The 21,921-nt window shown below is 42.5% G+C and overlaps 1 protein-coding gene across 5 annotated transcripts in view; it reads right to left on the bottom strand.

The window, feature by feature from the left end:
- The window catches only part of LOC121157379 (ubiquinol-cytochrome-c reductase complex assembly factor 1), a 98,857-nt gene that overhangs the window by 39,839 nt on the left and 37,097 nt on the right, over positions 1 to 21,921 (bottom strand). For all 5 annotated transcript variants that reach the window (XM_040981573.1, XM_040981575.1, XM_040981576.1 and 2 more), the window contains one exon: positions 5,727 to 5,835. In XM_040981573.1, the coding sequence (XP_040837507.1) occupies positions 5,727 to 5,835 (109 nt within the window). The remainder of the gene's footprint in view (positions 1 to 5,726; positions 5,836 to 21,921) is intronic.

The following is a 21,921-nucleotide window of genomic DNA, read 5'->3' as shown; positions in this document are numbered from 1 at the left end:
ACAGCCCATCCCTACCCCTCTCCATCTCTGTACGACCTGGGAAACTTAAACTTGTTCATTGTGAGCCACAAGGTGGAGATGTCTGGCAGGGTAGAAACAAGAGGAAGCTGTCAGCCAGCCTCAGGTTACCATTAACACTTTTGAGTTGCTGCCTTGAGCTCATTTTTATGTTTGTTTTTTAAGTTCGGTTGAAATGTCACAAATGGAAAAATTAAGTAAAGCGCCCCAGTTAGCCACAAGACTGGACACACCTGGCTGCAAACCCAGCAAAGAACTTACTTCATTATTAGGAGAGGCAGAGAGTAAAATTTACATCTGAAATCAGGCCTGATTCAGGAGAAAGTGCTGAGGCCAAAGGCGCTGTCTGTTTTCACAGCTGTGTCAAGTCTTAGTTCTTTACTCTTACTAACACTCAGGAGTGCGGCCAGAGCCCAAGGAAAAATGGTCTCCAGCCTCTTCAGCTGCAACTCTGTTCACAAAGGTTTTTAAGAACCAGTTAATGAAATAAAACAAGACCAGATGAGGTGATATAATGAACTTTATTTCCACAGTTAATTTATATGTTTAAATCCCAAATAATTTTTTTTAAGGTCAGAACTCTAAATTATTGATGTGATTTTTTCTAACCTCAAATGTAATACCTGTTTTTTTTTTTTTCTGTACCAGCCTCACCAATAATATATGAGTCTGTTCCATTTTTTCATAATAGTTGGGCTCCTGAAATTTTCCCACTAAAGGAGACTAGAATTCTAATCTCAAAGGAGCTCTTGATTCAAATCTCTAATTCATCATTAATCGCAATTGGTTTTGTTTGTTCTTGATCTAGCCCACACCAATCCACTCAATATAATGGCCTCTAGGAATTCTCTGGCCTGAGAAAAAGCACCACCTCATGGACTGGTTTTATAAATTTTACTTTTTATATGACTTCTTACAGAAGTTCATTCAGGATGCCAAATACTACAGAGATAGATTTGCAAATTACCACCTTTAAATAAAAGGTTTTCAAAGCTGCAAAGAAACTTGAAAACCACGTGATAAGTTCTACCATTTTTTTTTTAAATGAAGAATCTGAAACACAGAAGAAACCCTTGTCAGCTAGGGCGAGAATCCAGTCAGACTAGCATCCTAGTGTCTACACCACCTCATTACTTGAGGTAGGATACACAAAGACCGAGCTCCCTCTATACATACACACACTTTCTCACACAGGCATGCACATTCACAAGAAATGGCTAACGTACAATTTTTTAATGCTTATTTTCATCTTATCTGAAAGACAGTGAGAAAGACAGACAAGATGATCTTCCATCAGCTGGTTTACTTCTCAGATGCCTGCAACTGCCAGGACTTAGGGCAGGCTGAAAGCATGGGTCCAAAACTCAATCAGGGTCTCCACCGTGGGGGTAGCAGGAATCCAAATACATAAGTCATGATCTGCTGCCACCAGGGTGCACAACTAGTCAACAAGCTGCATTGGAAGTAGATCAGCTGGGGCCTGAGCCAGGTTTTTGAGAGGGAATCGGAGCCTTTCGAATGTATCTTAACCACTACACCAAATGCCTGTCCAACATACAACCCTCCCCACCCCCGCCAATATTTATTTAGATGAAAGATAAGAGTTGCAGAAAGGCAGGGAACACAGAGAGATATCTTCCATCTACTAGTTTACTCTTCAAATAGCCACAATGGCCTGGGACTGGGCCAGGCCAAAAGCAGGAGCCTGGAATGCCATCCGTCCTCCACGCAGGTGGAAGGGACACGAACACTTGGGCCATCCATTTTATGCTGCTTTCCCAGGTGCATTAAGCAGACAGCTGGATCAGAAGTGGAGCAGACGAGACTTGAGTTAACACTCTAATATGGGAACATCAGCATCACAGGTGTTGGCTTAACCCACAGCACCATAATGCCTGCCAGCACCACCACATATGGGTTTTTTTTTTTTTTGCCTATTTAAATAGTGTTTGTTTAAATCATGACATAAGAAAGAGGAGATAAAGGAAACTGTAACAGAAAAGCAATAGTAATAATAGTCCCCCAACTCTTCCAGATCTCTGTTGTTTCCAAGTTACTTTATGTGTATAGCCTTTGTAATGAAATCAGAGACTGAGCATTTCTCCTTATGAAGCCAAATGAAGTCTGTGCGGCAGCATTCCCTAAAACTTTGCTTTTCACAAACAACCCTGCACCACGAGCAACAAACTGCTTAGTAATGCAGATACCCTGACCTACTGCCGCTCAGTCAGAATATATACTTCAATGAGAGACACACAAACTGTGGATACAATAATATTTGAGAAATTCTGAGCTAAAACACTTCCTTAAAGGTAGTATCCTATCTTGAATAATACAGATTAAAAGAGAGAGAGAAAAGGAGAGGAAAAAAGACAAGTAGTTCCTGAAGGGCTATCCTGATATCCACCTGGGCCAAACTCAATGAATCAGTTATGACTCATCTGAAGAATACACTAGCTTTTACACATAATTCCAGAGGCTGAAATTCAATCTATTCACCCGTTCCACAAGTATTTTATTAGCTCAGTGTTTACTACATAAGGAAAGAAAAAGCAAGACTGCCTTCTGCCTTTATGAAGCTTAGAGTTAAGTAACAGGAACATTACAAAGTAACACTGAAATGCTCAAAGAAGAAATTTACTGGAAGGAGAGAGGACATGGATTAAAAGATTCCTGTGGTCCAGGAGTCAGCAGTTTATGCTGATGAGGCCATTAGCTATGGGACAGCTGTGACCCACATGGCAATAGTGGCCCAACTTCCAGTACCGCTTATTCAACTGTGATAAGAAAAACAGGTCCAGTAATAGTAGAGCTACTACTGCATCACTGCATGGCAGTCTACCAAGACTTTGGCTGGTGAGGGAATAGCACTGGCAACCATTAAATGGGATGCTCTGAGATTGCCAACACCACACAATGTTCACAGTGTGTTGCCACAGAGCTGGGCAGTAAGGACTTGAGATGTGCAACACTCAGCTACGTGAACAGCTTAAAGGCCACCAATCTATTCCTGGGCAGTTAAGACAGCAGGAAGAAATGCCAGTGAGGAAAACAAACAAACAAACAAAACAAATGACAATTACAAAGAGAATTAAACATTGACTTCAAAATGCACAATGACAATGAGGCCAGAATTGTGGCACAAGTTAATCTGCTGCCACCTGCGATGCCAGGTGGGCACTGGTTCATGTTCTGGCTTTATTCATTTTTATTGGAATGTCAGCTATACAGAGAGGAGGAGAAACAGAGGAAGATCTTCTGTCTGCTGATTCTCTCCTCAAGTGGCTGCAATGTCCTGAGATGAGCAACTATGAAGCCAGGAGCCAGCAGCTTCTTCCAGGTCTCCCACATGACTGCAGGGTCCAAGGCTTTAGGCCATCCTCGACTGCTTTCCCAGGCCACAGACAGGGAGCTGGATGGGAAGTAGGCTGCCAGGACACAAGCCAGTACCTATATGTGATCCTGGTGCATGCAAGGCAAGGATTTTAGCCACCAGGCTACCATGCCAGGCCCCGGTGCTACACTTCCGAGCCAGCTCCTGCTAATCACCTGGAAAAGCAGCAGAAGATGGCCCAAATGCTTGAGCCCCAGCACCCATGTGGAAACCTGGAAGAAGCTACTGGCTCCTGTTTTTGACCTGGCCCAGCCCTGCCCAGTGCAGCCACTTAGGAAATGAACCAGTGGATAGAAGATCTCTCTGGGTCTCATCCTCTGTCTGCTGAATTCTGCCTTCCCAATGAGTAAAAAAATCTTAAAATACAAAAACAGGGGCCCGGCACGGTGGCGCAAGTGGTTAAGTCCTTGCCTTGAACGCCCGGGATCCCATATGGGCGCCGGTTCTATCCCAGCTGCCCCGCTTCCCTTCCAGCTCCCTGCCTGTGGCCCGGGAAAGCAGTCAAGGACGGCCCAAAGCTTTGGGACCCTGCACCCGCGTGGGAGACCCAAAGGAGGCTCCTGGCTTCGGATCGGCATAGCATCGGCCGTTGTGTTCACTTGGGAAGTGAATCATTGGACAGAAGATCTTCCTCTCTGTCTCTCCTCTCTGTATATCCGCGTTTCCAATAAAAACATAATAAAAATAAATCTTTAAAAAAAAAACAAAAACAAAAACAGTAGGGTGGGGCTTTTCCCTTTGTTACTCCCCTAACCCCAGATACAGGGCAAAATGATTATATTAGTGTGGAAACAATGATATTACCCACTTTCACCCTGTAGCCCTTGACCCTTTGTATCCTAATAAACTAAGATTAAAAACAAACAAACAAACAAAACTCCAATATATGCAATCATCTTCTTGGAATGGTCTACTGTCCCAGACAAATAAATGATGATACTGAGAGGCAAACTCCTATCCACTGTGCTTCCTACATACACAGTTCCTTCAAGACAGGAGAACTGACAAAACTCTCAGTCTATATTATATTCTAAACACACAACTATGATTTTATGACAAGGCACAAAGACTTAGATCTTACATATAGAGCAAGCACAGGATATCATTAGCAATTAACATGGGAGTATATAAAAATAATCACAACAAATTGAAGTAAACATAACATCTCATTTAATTCTCATGAAGTGTGGAAAGGTTTCTAGGACATATTATCAAATAAAAAGATTTCAAAATAAAAACACATCTGAAATATGCAAGGGTGCCTCAAAAAGCTTGTAGAAAGTGGACATTTGAAATAATGCACATTTTCATGAACTTTTAAAATAATCCCTCATATTTAATGGAAAAAAGCCAATATTCAGAACTGTTATATACAACAGGCACTTTTATGTTATGCTGAAAGAAAACACATTTACACAATAAAATCGTACAGAGAACAACTAGAGAGATATCAGGCTTTACAAGCAACTTTTCACAATGGTTACAGCAGTGTTGGACTATGGAAAGACTTGTTTTTTGAAAAAAATTATTATTAAATGTTTCTCACTGGTTTTATTCTAAGCATGTATGACTTACATCTATAAGCTTTGTTTACTTTGCTTAGTTCTTACTTTGCAGGAAGAACATTGCTTTACAATGAAAGAAATAACATCAATTCATTTTATAACCTAACCTGATGGTTTTGCTTTGGATGTTCTAAGAAAGGAAGCAACAACATGGGAAACAACAAGAAACTAAGTACTAAGACATGGCCTGGACACAAAATATAAACAAAAGAGGAGACTTTTGTTTCTACTGTTTTGGCTTCGTTTTATTATCCTATTCCATAGGGTGCACATATATTATACACTTCCTTTTCTCAGGTTAATCATTAAATGCAATAATGCACATATTCAATAAACACTTTCCCAGGTTCCGAGTGATCAGGAAGCTTGCCATGGACCAGCTCAAATACTAACCGATGTCAGATGCACAGTGCCCCTAAACCAGATTATTTAATTCCCTTCATTCACCTATTTCATCCTTCCAACCACCACGACGTGGGCTTTATAATCTTATCTCTATACACAGGTGTCTTCATACTGACAAAATACAGTAATATATACAAGCACATAAAAGTTTTGGGCATGTTTTGTTCCCCACCACCTTCCTAGGCAGAAAAAATGACTTAAAAACTAAACTGACACTTGGCATTCAGCAACATTTCACAGAAAGCTAAAAGCAAGGTATTCTGGAACAAATAAACCATCAATCTGAGTCAGGCAATCCCTTCACCAGAATTGTCTAGACCCAGAATGGGACAGCACTCACTTACCCCCATGACTCGGCCACGCTGCTCAACATCCTCCCACATAAAATGAACTATGATACGACACATGTATTTCCCACTCCGGCCTTCCTGCTTCATTCGGACTAGACACATCCTAGGAATGGGGAATAACACATATAAACATCATGGGCTGTTGGGATTGTTCACATCACACATGTCCAGTGAAGGTCTGCTTATCTAAAAGTGGTTCTGGCAAATGTGGAATCAAAAAACTGGAAATGAGCTTACTTCTTAAAAAGCAAAAGCAAAAACAAACAAACAAAAAAAAAAACTGTGGTATAAACCCAACACTACACAGTACATTTATCTTCAGTTTGAGGTTGCTGAATTTTTATATATTATACATCTATGTGAATCTACACAGGTAATACCCACATCAAGATAGCTTATCAGGGACCAGCGCAGTAGCCTAGCGGCTATGGTCCTCACCTAGTATTTGCTGAGATCCCATGTGGGCACAGGTTCTAATCCCGGCAGTCCCACTTCCTATCCAGCTCCCTGTTTGTGGCTTGGGTAAGCATCTTTCCCAGGTGGGAAGACCCAAAACAGGCTTTGGATCAGCTCAGCTCTGGGTGTTGTGCTGCTTGGGGAGTTAATCATCAGACAGAAGATCTTCCTCTGTCTCTCCTCCTCTCTGTATACCCAACTTTCCAAAAAAAAAAAAAGCTTATCTAATACACCTCAGAAGATTTCCTCACTTGTAAGAGACATTCATTTGTTGGAAGATAAGTGAGTCTGAATCCTTCATATTACAGATAAAAACAGAGTCCTACAAAAGTAAAATAATTAGTCCAATACTTTTACTGCAAAAGCTAGATACAGAATTGTGCTGCCCTATAGGTGGCCATAAGCCACCATGGCAGTTCTTGTGAACTTAACATGAGATACAGGACAGTTTAAGATTTGAAAGGTTTAGTTACAGAAAATGAACACAATATATCTCACTTCTTTTTATACTGCTTTGTGTTGAAATAATGTTTCAGATATAATAGGTTAAATTTATTATTATTAAAATTATTGAGTTCCTTTTTAAGATATGGCTACTATACAACTTGGTATTATATTTGTTGGGTAACAAATTATAGAAAGTAGTGATTACATGTGTAATTTTTTTAAAAAAGATTTTAAATTTCTTATTGGAAAGGCAGATTTACAGAAAGAAGGAGATACAGAGAAAGATCATTCATCTTCACTCCCCAAAAGGCCACAATGGTCAGAGCTAGGCCAATCTGAAGCCAGGAGCTAGGAGCTTCTTCTGGGCTTCCCACGTGAGTACAGGGAGCCTCCTCTACAGCAGGGAGCTGGATGGGAAGTGGAATAGCTGGGACATGAACCGGCACCCATATGGGATCCTGGCACTTGCAGGGTTGAGGATTTGCCAATTGAGCCACCACACCAGGCCCCCTATATGTATAATTTATCAAACTGTTTCCCCTACTGCAACATAAACTCTAATGAGATGAAAAAAAAAAAACAAATATATTTATTTTTCAATATTCTATCTCCAGGGTTTAAATACAATAGACAATATATATTTGCTGAACACATGAATGGATAAAGGAGCACATGTATAGCCTAGCAGTTAAAATACCCAAGTGCCTGAGTTTGATTCCCGGGCCCGGCAGACTCTAGGAGGAAGTGATGACAGCTCAAATAACTGGGTCCCTGTCACTGACACAGGAGACCCAGATCCTAGATCCTGGCTCTAACTCCAGTCCAGTCCTGATTGGGACACACCTTTGGGGATGGAACCAGCAAATGGGGGCTCTATCTCTCTCAAATAAGGAATTCTCAAATTCCTTTAGAGAATTTAACTAATAGGGGCATTTATTTGACCTAGAGGTGAAGACATCAGTTTGGACACCCATGTGCAACATCAGAGTCCCTGGGGTTGCTATTTCCCTCAGGCTTTCAATTCCACTCTGCCAATGGCAGGAAGGATGGGAAGTGGAATAGCTGGGACATGAACTGGCATCCATATGGGATCCTGGCCTTCTACATTGATGACCCAGGTACTCCTGCTGTCTTTCCCTGACTTACCAGGCACATCAGCAAGGGCTGAATGAGAACGGGAACACTCAAGATTCAAACCAAACCCTCCAATATGGAATGTCAGCACCATGAGAGGCATTTTAACCTTATTATACCACAACACCATCAGTGGGCTGTATCTAATGAAAGGAATCTGTACAGAGATAAGCTTAAGATACTGCACTTGGACCTAAAAGAACAAACAGAGCAGTGCAGGATAGGCAAATCAGAACTATCTATCTGTAAGCTGAATTGCAGTTGAGAAGATGGATATTGTGTCTCCCCCTCAAAATAACACGGGCTTGAAAACAATAATAGAAATATAATATCTTCAATGCATAAATTCAGAAGCTGTGGTCTATTTTCTGTTGCTTTACTGGGACATAAGCAGGGAGCTGGGTGGGAAGTGGAGCAGCCAGGACATGAACTGGCACCCATTTGGGATACTGGCATTTGCAGATGGAGGATTGGCCAGCTGAGCCATCATACTGGTCCCATGACTGATATTGTGATTGTAAATTTCTTTCTTTCTTTTTTTCTTTTTCTGTTGCAAACATAAAAGTTTATTTGCGAAGGGACCAGGGGAGGAGGGAAGGGAAGAAAGGGGAAGCACCTCCGGAAAGGAAGCTGGGAGGTGGGGTGCTTCTCGAAAGAGGAGGGAGGGAGAGGCACCCGTGACTGTAAATTTCTAATCACTGAACTCAATCTAAGAAATACCATGCTATGGCAGTAACAAATTAGATCATGGGAAAAAGTGTGGCTACTTATATGACACAGAACAAATTCCAAAGCAGAAACAAACTGTGGGAAGTTCAACAGACCTTTTTCCTAAGAGCTTTCTAAAAGTTAATCAAATCACTAATGTCAACCTCTCACCTGAAAAGACACTGTATGTCTTGATGCTTTAGTGTCAACAGAGTCCAATTCATCAACAGAAACAGTGAGGTAATGGAATTCTTCATTCGACAATTCTGCACTTTGGTAATATACTTACCCTCTGAGAATTAAAAGGCACAGATTTTTTCAGAGCATAAACTTTCTGATTCTATCAACACTGAGTAAGAAGTACTTTTCCTTCAATAGATTAACTTACTTATATGAAAGGTAGAGTTAAAAGAGAAAGATCTTTCATATTCTGGTTCATTCCACTTCCCATCTAGCTCCCCATTTGTGGTCCGGGAAAGCAGTGCAGGATGGCCCAAAGCCTTGGTGCAGGAGACTGGAAGAAGCTCCTTGGGTCAGCCCCAGCCACTGCAGACATTTGGGGAGTGAATCAGCAGATAAAAGGCCTATCTTTCCTTCTCTCTGTAAAATCTGCCTTTCTGATAAAAAAAAAAAATTTTTTTTAAGTGAATCTTAAAAACAAACAAAAAAGCTGCTAATAAGTCCCACAAGAAAGCTGCAATGGAATTTGAAAGGATTACTTTTGGCTAAGTGGAATCAGAGAAAGCTTCCTAGGCTTGAAAGGATGAGCTGAAGCTGGATAGTTAAAGACAAAAGATAAAGGGAACTTCAGCAGATGGAATATTTTAAGCGTATATGGGGCATTGAAATAGTTCAGCACTTCTCAAGGAGGAAAAAATAGTTAGATTTGGGGGAGGTCAGGGTTATAAGAAGCAGAAGCATGAAGCTAGAAAAGCCCTGCAGGACTCTGAAATGTCTGGACTTCATGCAGTAGATGACAGCTAGCCACTGGGAAGATACACGTAGTAACATTACTGCACCCAGTCACCAAGAGCTGGTGAGTCTGTGCAGCCAACCCACTTTCCTCAGCTTTAGTCCTCTAATCACAGGGGACAGAAAATGACAAATTTGGGGGCCAGGTGCTATAGTATAGTTGGTAAAGCTCACGCCTGTGGTGCTGGCATCTCATATGGGCACCGGCTTAAGTCCAGTCTGCTCCACTTTCAATCTAACTCCCTGATGATGTGCATGGGAAAGCAGTGGAAAAAGGCCCAAGTCCTTGGGACCCTGTACCCACATAGGAGACCTGGAAGAAGTGTCAGGCATCTGGCTTTGTATCAGCTGAGTCTGGTCATTTTAGCCATTTTGGGGAGTGAACCAACAGATGTAATATGTCGCTGACTCCCCTCCCCTCCATAACATCTTTATATAATATAAATATAATCATTTATATATATAATATAAATATAATCATTTTCAAAAAAGAAAATGATACATTTGATGAATATATGCTTTGGTAGAATGGTGGTACTCAAAATAGTCTGAGCCACAAGAAAATAGCCTGCATCTGCCTTTTGAAAGCTATACAATCAGAAAAGCTTGTGGGGCCAGCACTGCATCACAGCAAGGTAAGTCTATGCCAAGTCCCAGCTGCTCCACTTCCAATCCAGGTCCCTGATAACATGCTTAACTTTGTCTTTTAACTAAACAAATAAACCTTTAAAAAAAGAAAGGAAGATAAAGAGCAAGAAAAGGAAAGAAGAAAGGTAGGAAGAAGGGAAGAAGGAATCAAGGAAGAAAAAAAATGTTTGTTATAACCTGAATTTAATGTTGCTGGCACTCAATGATCAATTGGGGCTAATCCTTGCAAGCACCAGCATCCCATATAGACACTGGTTCATGTCCTGACTACTCCAGATCCCATCCAGCTCCCTGCTTGTGGCCTGGGAAAGCAGTGCAGGATGGCCCAAAGCCCTGGGACCCTGCACCTATGTGGGAGACCCAGAAGAAGTGTCTGGCTCCTGACTTTGAATTGGCTCATATCTGGCTGTTGTAGCTATTTGCGAAATGAACTAGAAGATGGAATATCTTTGTCTCTACTTTTGTCCATTAATCTGATCTGCTTTTCCAATAAAAATAAATAAATCTTACATATATATACACACATATGTACATGAGTTCTACTGGGAAAATACGATTCTGAACCATAGGGCTAAAAAGTTGCCAGCACAACAATGAGCTAACTAAAAGCTCAAATAACTTTTGCTCTGAGTTTGTGAATCAAATTCTCTCAGCAGCTAAGGACAGGAGAAAAAAAAAAAAACAGTCCTGTTGTAAAGAACTTCTGTGTTTATCTTCTGCTGGGGAAAAAACAGAGCTAAAGACTGGGCCCATCTCTCAAGACAGTCATCTGCTTGGAATATCCAGACAAGCAGTTTGAGGCTAGTTGTTAGGCTGCGTGAACTTGAGTCTTAGCACATTAAGTTTATTCTTTCCTCAGTTTAAGAACCGATTTCAATAGATAGTACACACACACACACACACACAGAGTAATAAAATCTGTCTTCTTTTTGTCTATATCCTCCAGCCAGTTTCTGTCCCATACGTATTCACTGTTACTAGTTTCTCAAGAATCCCCCACACATTATCTACATAAACAAGCTTATTTCAGAAAGTAATCTTTTTACATAAATGGTAGCTTCTTTCCTCTCCCTTTTCACAGTAGTAGCATTCAACAGACACTATTTTTTTTTAAAGATATTCCAGTTCTTTCTAGGATATAAAAGCCGAAGTCACTGGAAAAAAAAAAAAAAAAAGAAAAACTATAGAGCCGCAACCTTCATGAATAGAGATTATGTTGCAAAAGACTGGCAGATCAAATCCATCAATATTTTAAAAGGATGACAGAGTGTACAACAAGGTACAGGGAGTTAAGGTGCCACTTAGGGTGCCTGCATCTCATATTAAAGTTATGTTTAACCCACTTTCTTTTGCTTCCTTCTTTTTAATTGGAAAGGCAGATCAAAGTTATGATCAATCAATCTTCCACCTACTGATTCACTCCCCAACTGGTCACAATGGCCAGAGTCGAGCTGATCTGGAGCCAGGAGCCAGGACTTCTTCCAGGTCTCCCACATGGGTACGGGGTCCTAAGGCACTGGGACAATCTCCACTTTCCCAGGCCAAGAGCAGGGAGCTGGACTGGAAGTGGAACAGCCAGGACATGAACTAACACACATAGGGGATCCCAGCACTTGGAGGCAGAGGATCAGCCAACTGACCCATTGCACCAGGCCTTCGGGGCAGTATTCTTACACTATCCAAACACTTCTGCTAAAACATGATGCAATCTTGGGCCCGGCGCGGTGGCGCAAGTGGTTAAGTCCTCGCCTTGCACGCCCGGGATCCCATATGGGCGCCGGTTCTAATCCCGGCAGCCCCGCTTCCCTTCCAGCTCCCTGCCTGTGGCCTGGGAAAGCAGTCGAGGACGGCCCAAAGCCTTGGGACACTGCACCCGCGTGGGAGACCCGGAAGAGGCTCCTGGCTTCGGACCGGCATAGTATCGGCCCGTTGCGGCTCACTTGGGGAGTGAATCATCGGACGGAAGATCTTCCTCTCTGTCTCTCCTCTCTGTATATCCGCCTTTCCAATAAAAAATAATAAAAATAAATCTTAAAAAAAAAAAACATGATGCAATCTTAACTCCAACATCATATTTCATCCACAGAAACCACAGTTACACCAGCGAATCCCTTCGGACATTAGAGATAACAGATTTTTAGTATATTAAACTGTTAGGGTAACATATGATCTAGGCTGAATTCAACTTTTTCCTATTCTGAAAATAACTAATTTGAATGCTGACATTGTGTTGCAGCATCCCGTATAACTGTTCATTCAAGTCCCATCTGCTCCTGCTCCACTTCCAATTCAGCTTTCTGCTAATGTGGCAGGGAGAAGAGGAGAAGAAGTTTCAAGTACTTGAGTGCCTGCCACCTATGTGAAAGACTTGGGCAGAATCCTGGGCTCCTGGCTTTGGCCTGGCCCACTCTTGGCCACGTAGTCCCTTGGTGAATGAACCAGCAAATGGAAGACCTTCCTGTTTTTCCCTCTTTCCATGTAATTCTGCATTTCAAATAAGTAAATAATTAAAAAAATAAATAACTAATAAGAAAAAAGAAAAACCATTCACAGCCTAAATGATGCTATAATTAATTGCTAACATAACTATGTGCTAGGCACTTGGATGAGTGCAGTATACAGATGATTTTATTTAATCTTCACTAATCTTTTTTTTTTTTTAATTACAAAGTCAGATATACAGAGAGGAGGAGAGACAGAGAGGAAGATCTTCCGTCCAACGGTTCACTCCCCGAGTGAGCACAGCGACTGGTGCTGTGCTGATCCAAAGCCAGGAGCCAGGAACTTCCTCCAGGTGCAGGATCCCAAAACCTTGGGCCGCCCTCAACTGCTTTCCGAGGCCACAAGCAGGGAGCTGGATGGGAAGTGGAGCTGCTGGCGCCCATATGGGATCCTGGCATGTTCAAGGTGAGGACTTCAGCCGCTAGGCCACCACGCTGGGCCCAATCTTTACTACTCTTTGAGGCTGGTGTTCTTACTGACTCTATTTCACTATCTGAGGAAATGAATCTCAGAGAAACAACTTGTCCAAAGCTTAAAAAGTTAGTTTCAAAGCTAAGATCTAAACTGAAATAATCTATTTGCAGAGCCATGCTGTTTTTTTCTTTTTGTGGGGATTTTTACTGTTTTTTTTCCCCCTCACTTAATGACTAGAATAAAACTGCCAGAATCCACTTGCTCTATTTTTCACTTAATCCTCAGGAAAGCAGTAAATTAGTTCTAAAAATTAGCATCAAATTAGAAGGAGCACATCAGAAAAGACCAACTCACTTGAGGCAAGCATACCTATAAGAACAGAAAGTAAATGTTGGCAGTTCAACAGGAAAAGATCTAAAATTTTATTTTATTTAAAACAGACACCAACAAAGAAAAAAAGGTTTGGCAATTGAGGTTCAACAGGACAATGTAAATCTACCTGGCACATTTCAAAGATCACAGTCTGGCAAAAACACAGTTGAGGGTTCCTGGGACATCCTGAATCATCCAGAAAAGGTTAAAGAATGTTGCAAAGTAAAGGGAAAATAAGTAAATCCAAAATGGTTAGCAGAACAATATCTCAATGACTCTGGTACCCACTATACATCAAAGCCAACACCTGTCACAGCTGAGCTCACACAAATCTTTGTGTCATGAGGTAGGTGTTTCAGCAGCTGAAACACTAGGTTCCAACAAGGAATGGAGTAGCTCCACATTAACTCACACCGTGGACTCACTGCCCACAGTGAATACTGACAGGTCAAATTACATCTGCCATTGATTCAAATTCATCATTTCAGAGCTATGTTGGGTAGTGAGGGCTAGGGAAAGATTCCAGTAAAAAAAAAAGGTCATTAAAATTACCCCTAAGAATGAAAAATAAACTTTAAATGGTTAGGAGCAGCTCCTGCTGCTCCTCCCAAGTTTGATGATGTTCTTAAACCCACAATTTATTATGGAGGTTCCAAGCTTCACAGTACTATCCTTGTCTCTCCGTGATTCCAGCAGCTCATAAATAATAGTGATCTCTTTTACATATAAGGAAGGCAAATAATCCAGTTAGCAAAGTAAAGAAAAAAAGTGACATTCAAGCCTTAGTCCGACAGCTCCTTAATGTCTATAAACACAGGCAGGAAAAAAGTAAAGAGCAGGCAGAGAAGAGACAAAGAAAACTCACTGCACATGAAATCTCAAATAATAAAGGGCTAAAGATACCAACTATGCCTTATGACAAATAATAATCATGACAGCTACTCTTTTACCAGATCTTTTTAATATTCATTTGAGACTTGTCACGGCAAAATACATTTGCAGGGGGGCTGGCATCATTGTGGTATAGTGCATAAAGCTACCACCAGCAGTGCCAGCATCCCATATGCTCACCCGCTGCACTGCTTCCGATCCAGCTCCCTACCAACGAACCATGAAAGCAGTGAAAGATGGTCCACCTGGGAGTGGGTTCAGTAGGGAAACTTTGGGCACCTCTGATGTGCTGCAGCTCCCACAGTAAGCATGAGGATAGCATAAGTGTGGGTCTGTTTGGATGAGCTAGGCTGCAGCACCTATTGGTGTATACAAAGTCATACACCAGGACAGACCGGATCCATCTGCTGCACATACCATCACATGCAGGAACCAGGGCTGGGGGTGGGCCTGGTGGAAGTTATTAGGAGTTGTTCCAACTAGGCTACAGTTCCCACTGGTGTACATGAGGGCCAAATGTATGGTGGACAGGGTTGGGCTAGACTGTAGCATCTACTGGTTGGCATAAGAGATGGGGTTGAAAACGGAACTGACCCAGCAATTCCAACCACCAGTGTGTGTGTGTAGGGTAATGTGGGTGACAGACTGAGCAGAACCCTGTACTGGCTAGAACACACTGGAGTCAGGTCTGGGGTCACCTTAGATGAGTTTCTTTGGGGACTTCGCCAAATGAACTACTGGACTCAGAACTCCAACCACAGGGAGACTCACAGGATCTGACCATGGAGTGCATGTGTCAGAACTGGGTCTCTTCAGCTCCTGAACGGTGCAGTGCTCAGCATGCCCAATGCACATGAGGGATATGGCAGTTCACTGGAGCCTACAGAGGATATGTAGTACTACAACAGAGGATAAAGGGCAGAATAAATTAGACGCCTCTCCCAGCCAATCACTGACAGCAAATAACAGGGCAAATGGAGACCCTAAGGTATACTGTATTAGCCAATGGGCCTTAGAAGGATTTCCTCATCCTTGGAGCTGCGAGATCGACAGAATTTCAGATTTATCAAAACCACTTGTGCAGACCCCTCAGAGCATGCTCTGTAACGGGGACCCTGGGATGACACTGGGTGGCGGTTTCCCATCCCTGAGTACTGGCATGGTTAGGATGCAAGATGAGCCTTCTCCCATTTTCTTCCCCCTCCCCCAGTTACAGGAACAAGAGAAAAAAAACTGGAAACAATGATCTTATCCACTTTCCTCTATTCTTTGACCATTCCCACTCTAATCAGTGGTTCACATGGCCATGCATCCTTTTCAACTATGAAAACATCATCAGAAAATAAAATTTTTGATTTTAATGATTACATGGTGAATTAGGGTGGGAAGGATCAAGGTTTAGGGAAAATTTGGTGAACTCCTTGCTTCCAAATTTGCTATTTATTTTTGTTGTTCCTGGGGGAAGGGGAGAGACAAAGGGGGAGACCACTCATGATGTTCCACATGTCCCAGTACCCAGCGGTACCCAGCGATGAGGAACCGCCACCTCGTATCAAACCAGTTTCAAAAAAAATTAAAAAAAAAAAAAAGAAAAGAAAAATAAAGAAAGAAAGGGGAAAAAAAGAAAAGAAAAGAAGGGAGAAAGAAAGAGAAAGATGGTTTACCTGGGAGCCCAGAAAGACACCCCTGGCTCCCAGTTTTGGGATTGGCTCAGCTCTGGACATTGAGGCCACTTGGGGAGTGAATCAGTGTAGAAGGACATTGTGACCCTAGGTCAGCGAGCACAGGATTACAATTGATTGGCTTTCCTTTGTAAGAGAACAACCAAATGGATACCTCTTGTATACCTGATTGGGTATCACTTGTATGAGAACAGCTGAGTGGGCAGCATATGAATGAGAACACTTGGTGGAATATACAAAACAAAAGAAGTTCCAAATAAAAGTATAGAAATACTTGATGGGTTTGTTGATAAGCTCAATACCTTCTCCCTTATCCAATATGACCCTCAGTGTATAAAGTCTGATGTCACTAATAAACTTCTCATGTTATTATCAGCAGGACAGCGACAAACCAGCAGATGAAAAACCTTTCTGTAACTCTCCCTTTCAAATAAAGAAAATAAATCTTTTTTAAAAAGAAAAGAAAAAAATGTGTTCTACCAGTCATTCCTTTAAAAAACAAAAACAAATGTATTTGCAGGGCCAGCCTGGTGGCACAGCGCACTAAGCAGCCGCCTGATGCCAGTTAGAGTCCTTCTGCTCTGCTTCCAATTCAGCAGAAGACAATTTAGTGCTTAGATACCTTTAGCCATTTTGGGGGAGTGAACCAGTGGTTGAAACTTCTCTTTCTCTCTCATTGTCTTTCAAATAAACAATCTAGGATGCACTTGTATTCATAATTTCTTCTAATCTACTAATAATTTACTCATAATCACCTGAAAGCTGACACTCTGAGAAAGTTAAGCAAATTGAAGTCACACAGTGGAGAACACTGGAGTTGAAATGAAGCCTGATCTCCAAGCCACACCAGTCATTCCATTTTGCAACAGCATAGCGCCAACAGCCTATGCCTGCTCAACAGGACAAGAAGACAAACCACTGCCCACAGCATTAAAGCTACAGCAAAGTTTCCTTGCAATGATTTTCTCACTGTTCCCTAAATCTTGGAGAAAGGAATTCTTGTCACTTGTGATGCCAACTTCCTGCCATGTCCTGGCAGCTCTGAGCATCCTTTGTACTCATGCTGCATGGGTCCTCTCGCAAAGCCAATTGTGCTTTGGTCCTTGTTCCTCTAACAGCATCTTCTGTAAGCTGCTTAGAGAGGATCTGATTCTAAATTCACTGAAGAAGAGCAGGCACACGGGTGGGTCTGCTGCTTGGTCTGCTCTGAAGGAATCCTGAAGGAGATTTTGTGCAGCCTGTGTCACCAGCCAAGGCCAAGGAGGCAGAGGACACATGGCTGACTCAAGGCCCAGCGGCACTCCTGAATTGAGTGTATTTGTCAGCTGGCACACTGACCCTTTCCCAGGGCTTTGTACATGGCTACCTCCAACTCGTTTCCTAAACTGCATCCTCATGAAGTATAACTCTTCTGCAGAGGAGCCAAGACAGTCAGCGGGTAAACAAGAGGAGGGGGACACCTCCTCAAGCCATCTTTCCTGGCAAGGAACCTCCTCCGAGAGCTACACCTGGCCCGCAGCCTACCTGTCAGAATTACTACAAACAACTAGTTCCTGTGGATGTCAGGGACCGGGACACTCTGGTTATGCAATGTTAGTAAAATGTTGTTGTACAGGTCCTTGGTTTAGGAGACAAAAAAAAAAAAAAAAAAAAAACCCCTACACATGTGAGTGTTAAAAACCCCACAAAGAACCCCAAAGATAAACTTTGGCTGGGGAACAGAGCGGATGTACCCAGCAGGGCTCACCATCTCCAGCAGGTGTGGAGGGGCAGGAATCAGGCAGGAGCCCCCATGCCCTCCAGCCACAACAAAACTGCCAGGGCAGTTTTAAAAGGCCCTTGGAGAGCCAGCCCGTGTCTGGCAGGATAGTTCTCGTGCTGGCTCAGACTGAAACTAGTTTTCCTTCCAGCCGCTTCCCACCTCCAGTCTATACTTTCTTCTCTTCTTTCTCTCAGCTCTCTCCTCGCTTCTGATGACAAGATTCCAGTGTTTCCCACCTTGAAAGAAAAAGTTAACAACCCAGTGCCCCTCCAACTTGCTTCCCCCCATAGAGTGATCATCTTCTCACCTTTCTCACACAAAACTTTCTGTTTTTTTAATTTTGATTAATGTGCAATCCTTGGGGCTGATAACACAGCAGAGGCGCTAACTATCGTCGGGGGAAGGCAGTGCTTTAAAACGATAACATCTGAATTGAACAGTGAAGGAAAATTAGGAGTGTGACAAGAGAGGAAGGAAGAACAGCCTTCAAGACAGGAGAAACTTGATGCCAAAGAATATTGTAGTGCATGTTTTTTAAATTTTATTTATTTGAAAGTCACAGTTTCAGAGAGAGAGGGCAGATACAGAGAGATTTTCTACCTGCTGGATTATCCCACAAAGGGCCACAACAGGCAGCCACTGTGGTACAGGGGGTTATGTGTCCCATATGGGCACCAGGTTGAATCCCAAGTATCCCACTTCTGATCCTAGCTAATAACCTGGAATGGGCAGGACTCAAACCACAGCTCATACAGGAAGCTGATATCACAGATGGCAGTTCAACCCACTATGCCAGAATGGGCCCCAGGAGCAAGAAAATCTTAGGGCTGGCAGGTTAATCCTCTGCCCTGTGACGCCGACACTCTACATGGATGTTAACTGATGTTCCAGCTTCTCAACTTCCAATCCATTTCTCTGCTTATGGCCTGGGAAAGCAGGAGAGGGTGGCCTACATCCTTGGGACCCTGCACCCACCACCCACATGGGAGACCCAGAGGAAGTTCAAGTTCCCAGCTCCTAGCTTCAGATCAAATAAGCTCATCTCTGGCTGCTGTGGCCATTTGAGGAGTGAACCAGTGGATGGCAGACTTTTTCTCTCACTCTCTCTGCTTCTATCTCTGTAAAAATCTGCCTTTCAAGTAAAAAGAAATAAATCTTTATTTATTTTACTTAAGTGACTGATTACTGATTTGGTAAAGGAGTTAAGTGACAAATCAAGGACTCCCAGATGATACAGGCACCCGAAGAGACCACAAATTCATTGGGGCAAGACAGAAAATAGAGAAAGAAACCTGCTTTTATCAAGTCCATGTGGGGATGCTGGACATTCCAGGCAGCAGCCTCTCCCAGAATTTTTTCTGTACCCGCAGTCAGCAAAGACTATGTATGGACACACAGTCATCGCAGCTGTGAGTGCAAATAATGCACAGCTGATCAAGGTCATCTGGAAACTGGAAAGAAAATCTCAATCACAGACAAACTGTGGACCTTGGAAAAAACAGGCTGTGAAACATCAACAGCTCCTCCAAGGAACCATGAGCATGTGAGAAATGCTACTCTTATCCTAAGGGCCAATGGGGAAAAATCACCCTTGGAAACACAAGCAAGTATTCTGAGAAATCTGCCTTCATGACATTGTTACGTATTAGCAGTTTGTTTCTGGTTTTGTTTGGGGAATTTTACGATTTTCTGAAGCCACCACATCTCTCCCTAATGCAAGCACCTCCAAGAGCTATTTCAATCTGTCTATCTTTTGTAAATCTATTGGTTTCTTTCACTTTGCACTTGGCTGTCCCTCGGTTACCCTCCTGAAGCTTCAAACTAAGAGAACAAGGCTAGAAGAACACAGATGCATCATTCCTCCTAATGCCATCCATCCTTTAGAACAAAGAGTTCCCCAAATCCTCCTGAAGGACCACAGTACACAGAGCCACCAAGTTCCTTTAGTGTATCCTTCCACTACATCCCTCCATTAACCTGTCCTAAACGCCTTAGACAACCAGCTACCCGTCACTGTTCTATGTTCTTGTGCATGGTCTGTTTTTGACTCCTTGTATGCTCTTCCTTTCTCCAACAGAAATTCTGTTCACTAGTGATAAAGCTTCCTGAGGACACGACAGAGCCCCTCTGTATCCAACAGCACCTTACAGTTCTCTGTACTTCCCCAGCATCTGCCTGTGTCGTGGCCCAGGTATTTCTTTTGTTGCCATTCTTTAAAGACAATCATACATTATGCCCATTTTCCACTAGATTATGTTCCACTTAAAACAAAAAAAATTTTTTCTAGACGTTTATTCATTTGAAAGTCAGAGAGATAAAGACAGGGAGTTCCCATCTATTAGCGCATACACCAAATGCCCACAGTGGCAAAGGCTGGGGCTGTACTTGAGCAAAGCTAGGTGACAGGGCTTGGATCATGCCTGTCCCCATGAGCTATCACTGCTGCTTCCTGGTGCAAATACCAGCAGCAACCACTTGAGCTATCACTGCTGCTTCCTGGTGCAAATACCAGCAGCAAGATGGCAGATCAAGTTTCCTAAAGTTGAGACTATGTTCCAGCCTTCTCTCCAATGTTCACCGCCATGAACACGCAGTAGAGTCTGATGAGGACTCAAATCATAAAGTTCCTGACTTACTCCACTAAAGCCTGTGGATTATCAGCAGAGAGGGAGACTGAGAACACGCAGACAGCCTCCCTCCTCCACTTTGCCGGAGATGCACGCACCACCCTGCTGAGAACTTAAACCAACCTCAGCAAGAAAGACTCAGCAGGCGCAAAGTGGAAACTTGAAAGGACTCACTTGGCTGCTATTAGTCAGGTACTGACCTTGGGATGTGGGCACAAGGATTATATATTTTATTTTGCCATCCACTCCCTCTAACACTCTGATACCTCTAGCTCTATGGACAATAAAGAGTCTTTCATTCAGGTTGAATATTATCTTTGAGCTCCTCTGGGAACAGCCTAGCCTTCTCTGAACCCTCTCACCTTGCCAGGGAATAATTCCACAGCACTGCCTCTGCAGTGACCCCCTCTTGGAAAAGTCATTTTCTCCTTCACAGACCCACTTCCTCTACCCTGCCCCCTCTTCTGAACCTTTACCATGAAAGGGACCTCTCCAGAAAGTATGACACACTGCAAAGAACTGACAGGTAGAACTACTAGGTGCTCCAGCAGCAGAAGCTTCCTCACTGAATATAAAAATTTACAAAATTCTGATTCATAACTATCTTACACGTCTTATCTTCCTCACTAGGCTGTGAGCCACTTGAGAACTATCCTCACTTCCCAACAAGTACCCAAGACAGAGTGTGCACGCAAAAAACTACACGCTGAAAAAATAATAGTGACAATGTAAAATAAACTGCTGCCCCAGGCCCCTTGGCCAAATTCAGTGACGATATGAGTTCAGAAGCAGCAGCATTGCAGAGACAAACAAAACCAAAAATGCTTTTCCGTAGCTGGCCCTGTGATGCAAGGGCTCAGCTGAAGGCAGCCTCAAACAAGAATCCTTTTGACAGGGCAAAATCATTCTCCAGGTTCTTCAGATATTCGCTATGGTCAGAGCAGTAAACTTAGTTCTCCAGAAATTACTTTTCTGAGATCTGGCAATTCAAAAAAAAAAAAAAAAATACATTCCCCAGTGCCCACTTCAATGACTCTCCTATACCCTTCTGACCTTTACTTCTGCATAACATTAGATGAAAACTCGATTTTTTTTTTTTGCTATTTATTTCACAGCTGAAGAAAAAATATACTGTGTAAGGTGTTAAATATTTTTACATGCAACAAACGTGGCAGACCTGTATGCACACTTTAGAGGTGCTGAGGTAAATGTCAGCGCTGTAATTTGTTACAGGTTTCTGATGACCAGACCAGCAATGAAAGTGACCACGGATTCTCACAATTCCAACCACTTTTACGTAAATGTGAACTTTCCTAAAACAGCCTAAGGAGAGAACTTTCCAACCAAGCTCACAGGGTCTCTCAGAGATACTGATAGTATTGTTCACTGGGTTAGGTGCTGTTTGGAAAAAAAAATCCATCTTTCAAATATTAGTTTCTTTCTGGGCCTATGCTTTGACCTTTAATAAAAATGTGCTTCAAGACACCAGTTATTAAAAATGAAAGGAACTGTGTTTAATGCCTGAAGAGCTGTCATTTCATATAATCAACCCTGCAGAACGCTATACCTTAACA

The sequence above is a fragment of the Ochotona curzoniae genome, unplaced genomic scaffold (genome assembly GCF_017591425.1).
Source record: "Ochotona curzoniae isolate NIBS_2020 unplaced genomic scaffold, NIBS_Ocur_1.0 contig_3520, whole genome shotgun sequence".
NCBI lineage: Eukaryota > Metazoa > Chordata > Mammalia > Lagomorpha > Ochotonidae > Ochotona > Ochotona curzoniae.
The sequence above is the reverse complement of the archived record's forward strand: the minus strand, read 5'-3'. Positions and strand labels throughout refer to the sequence as shown.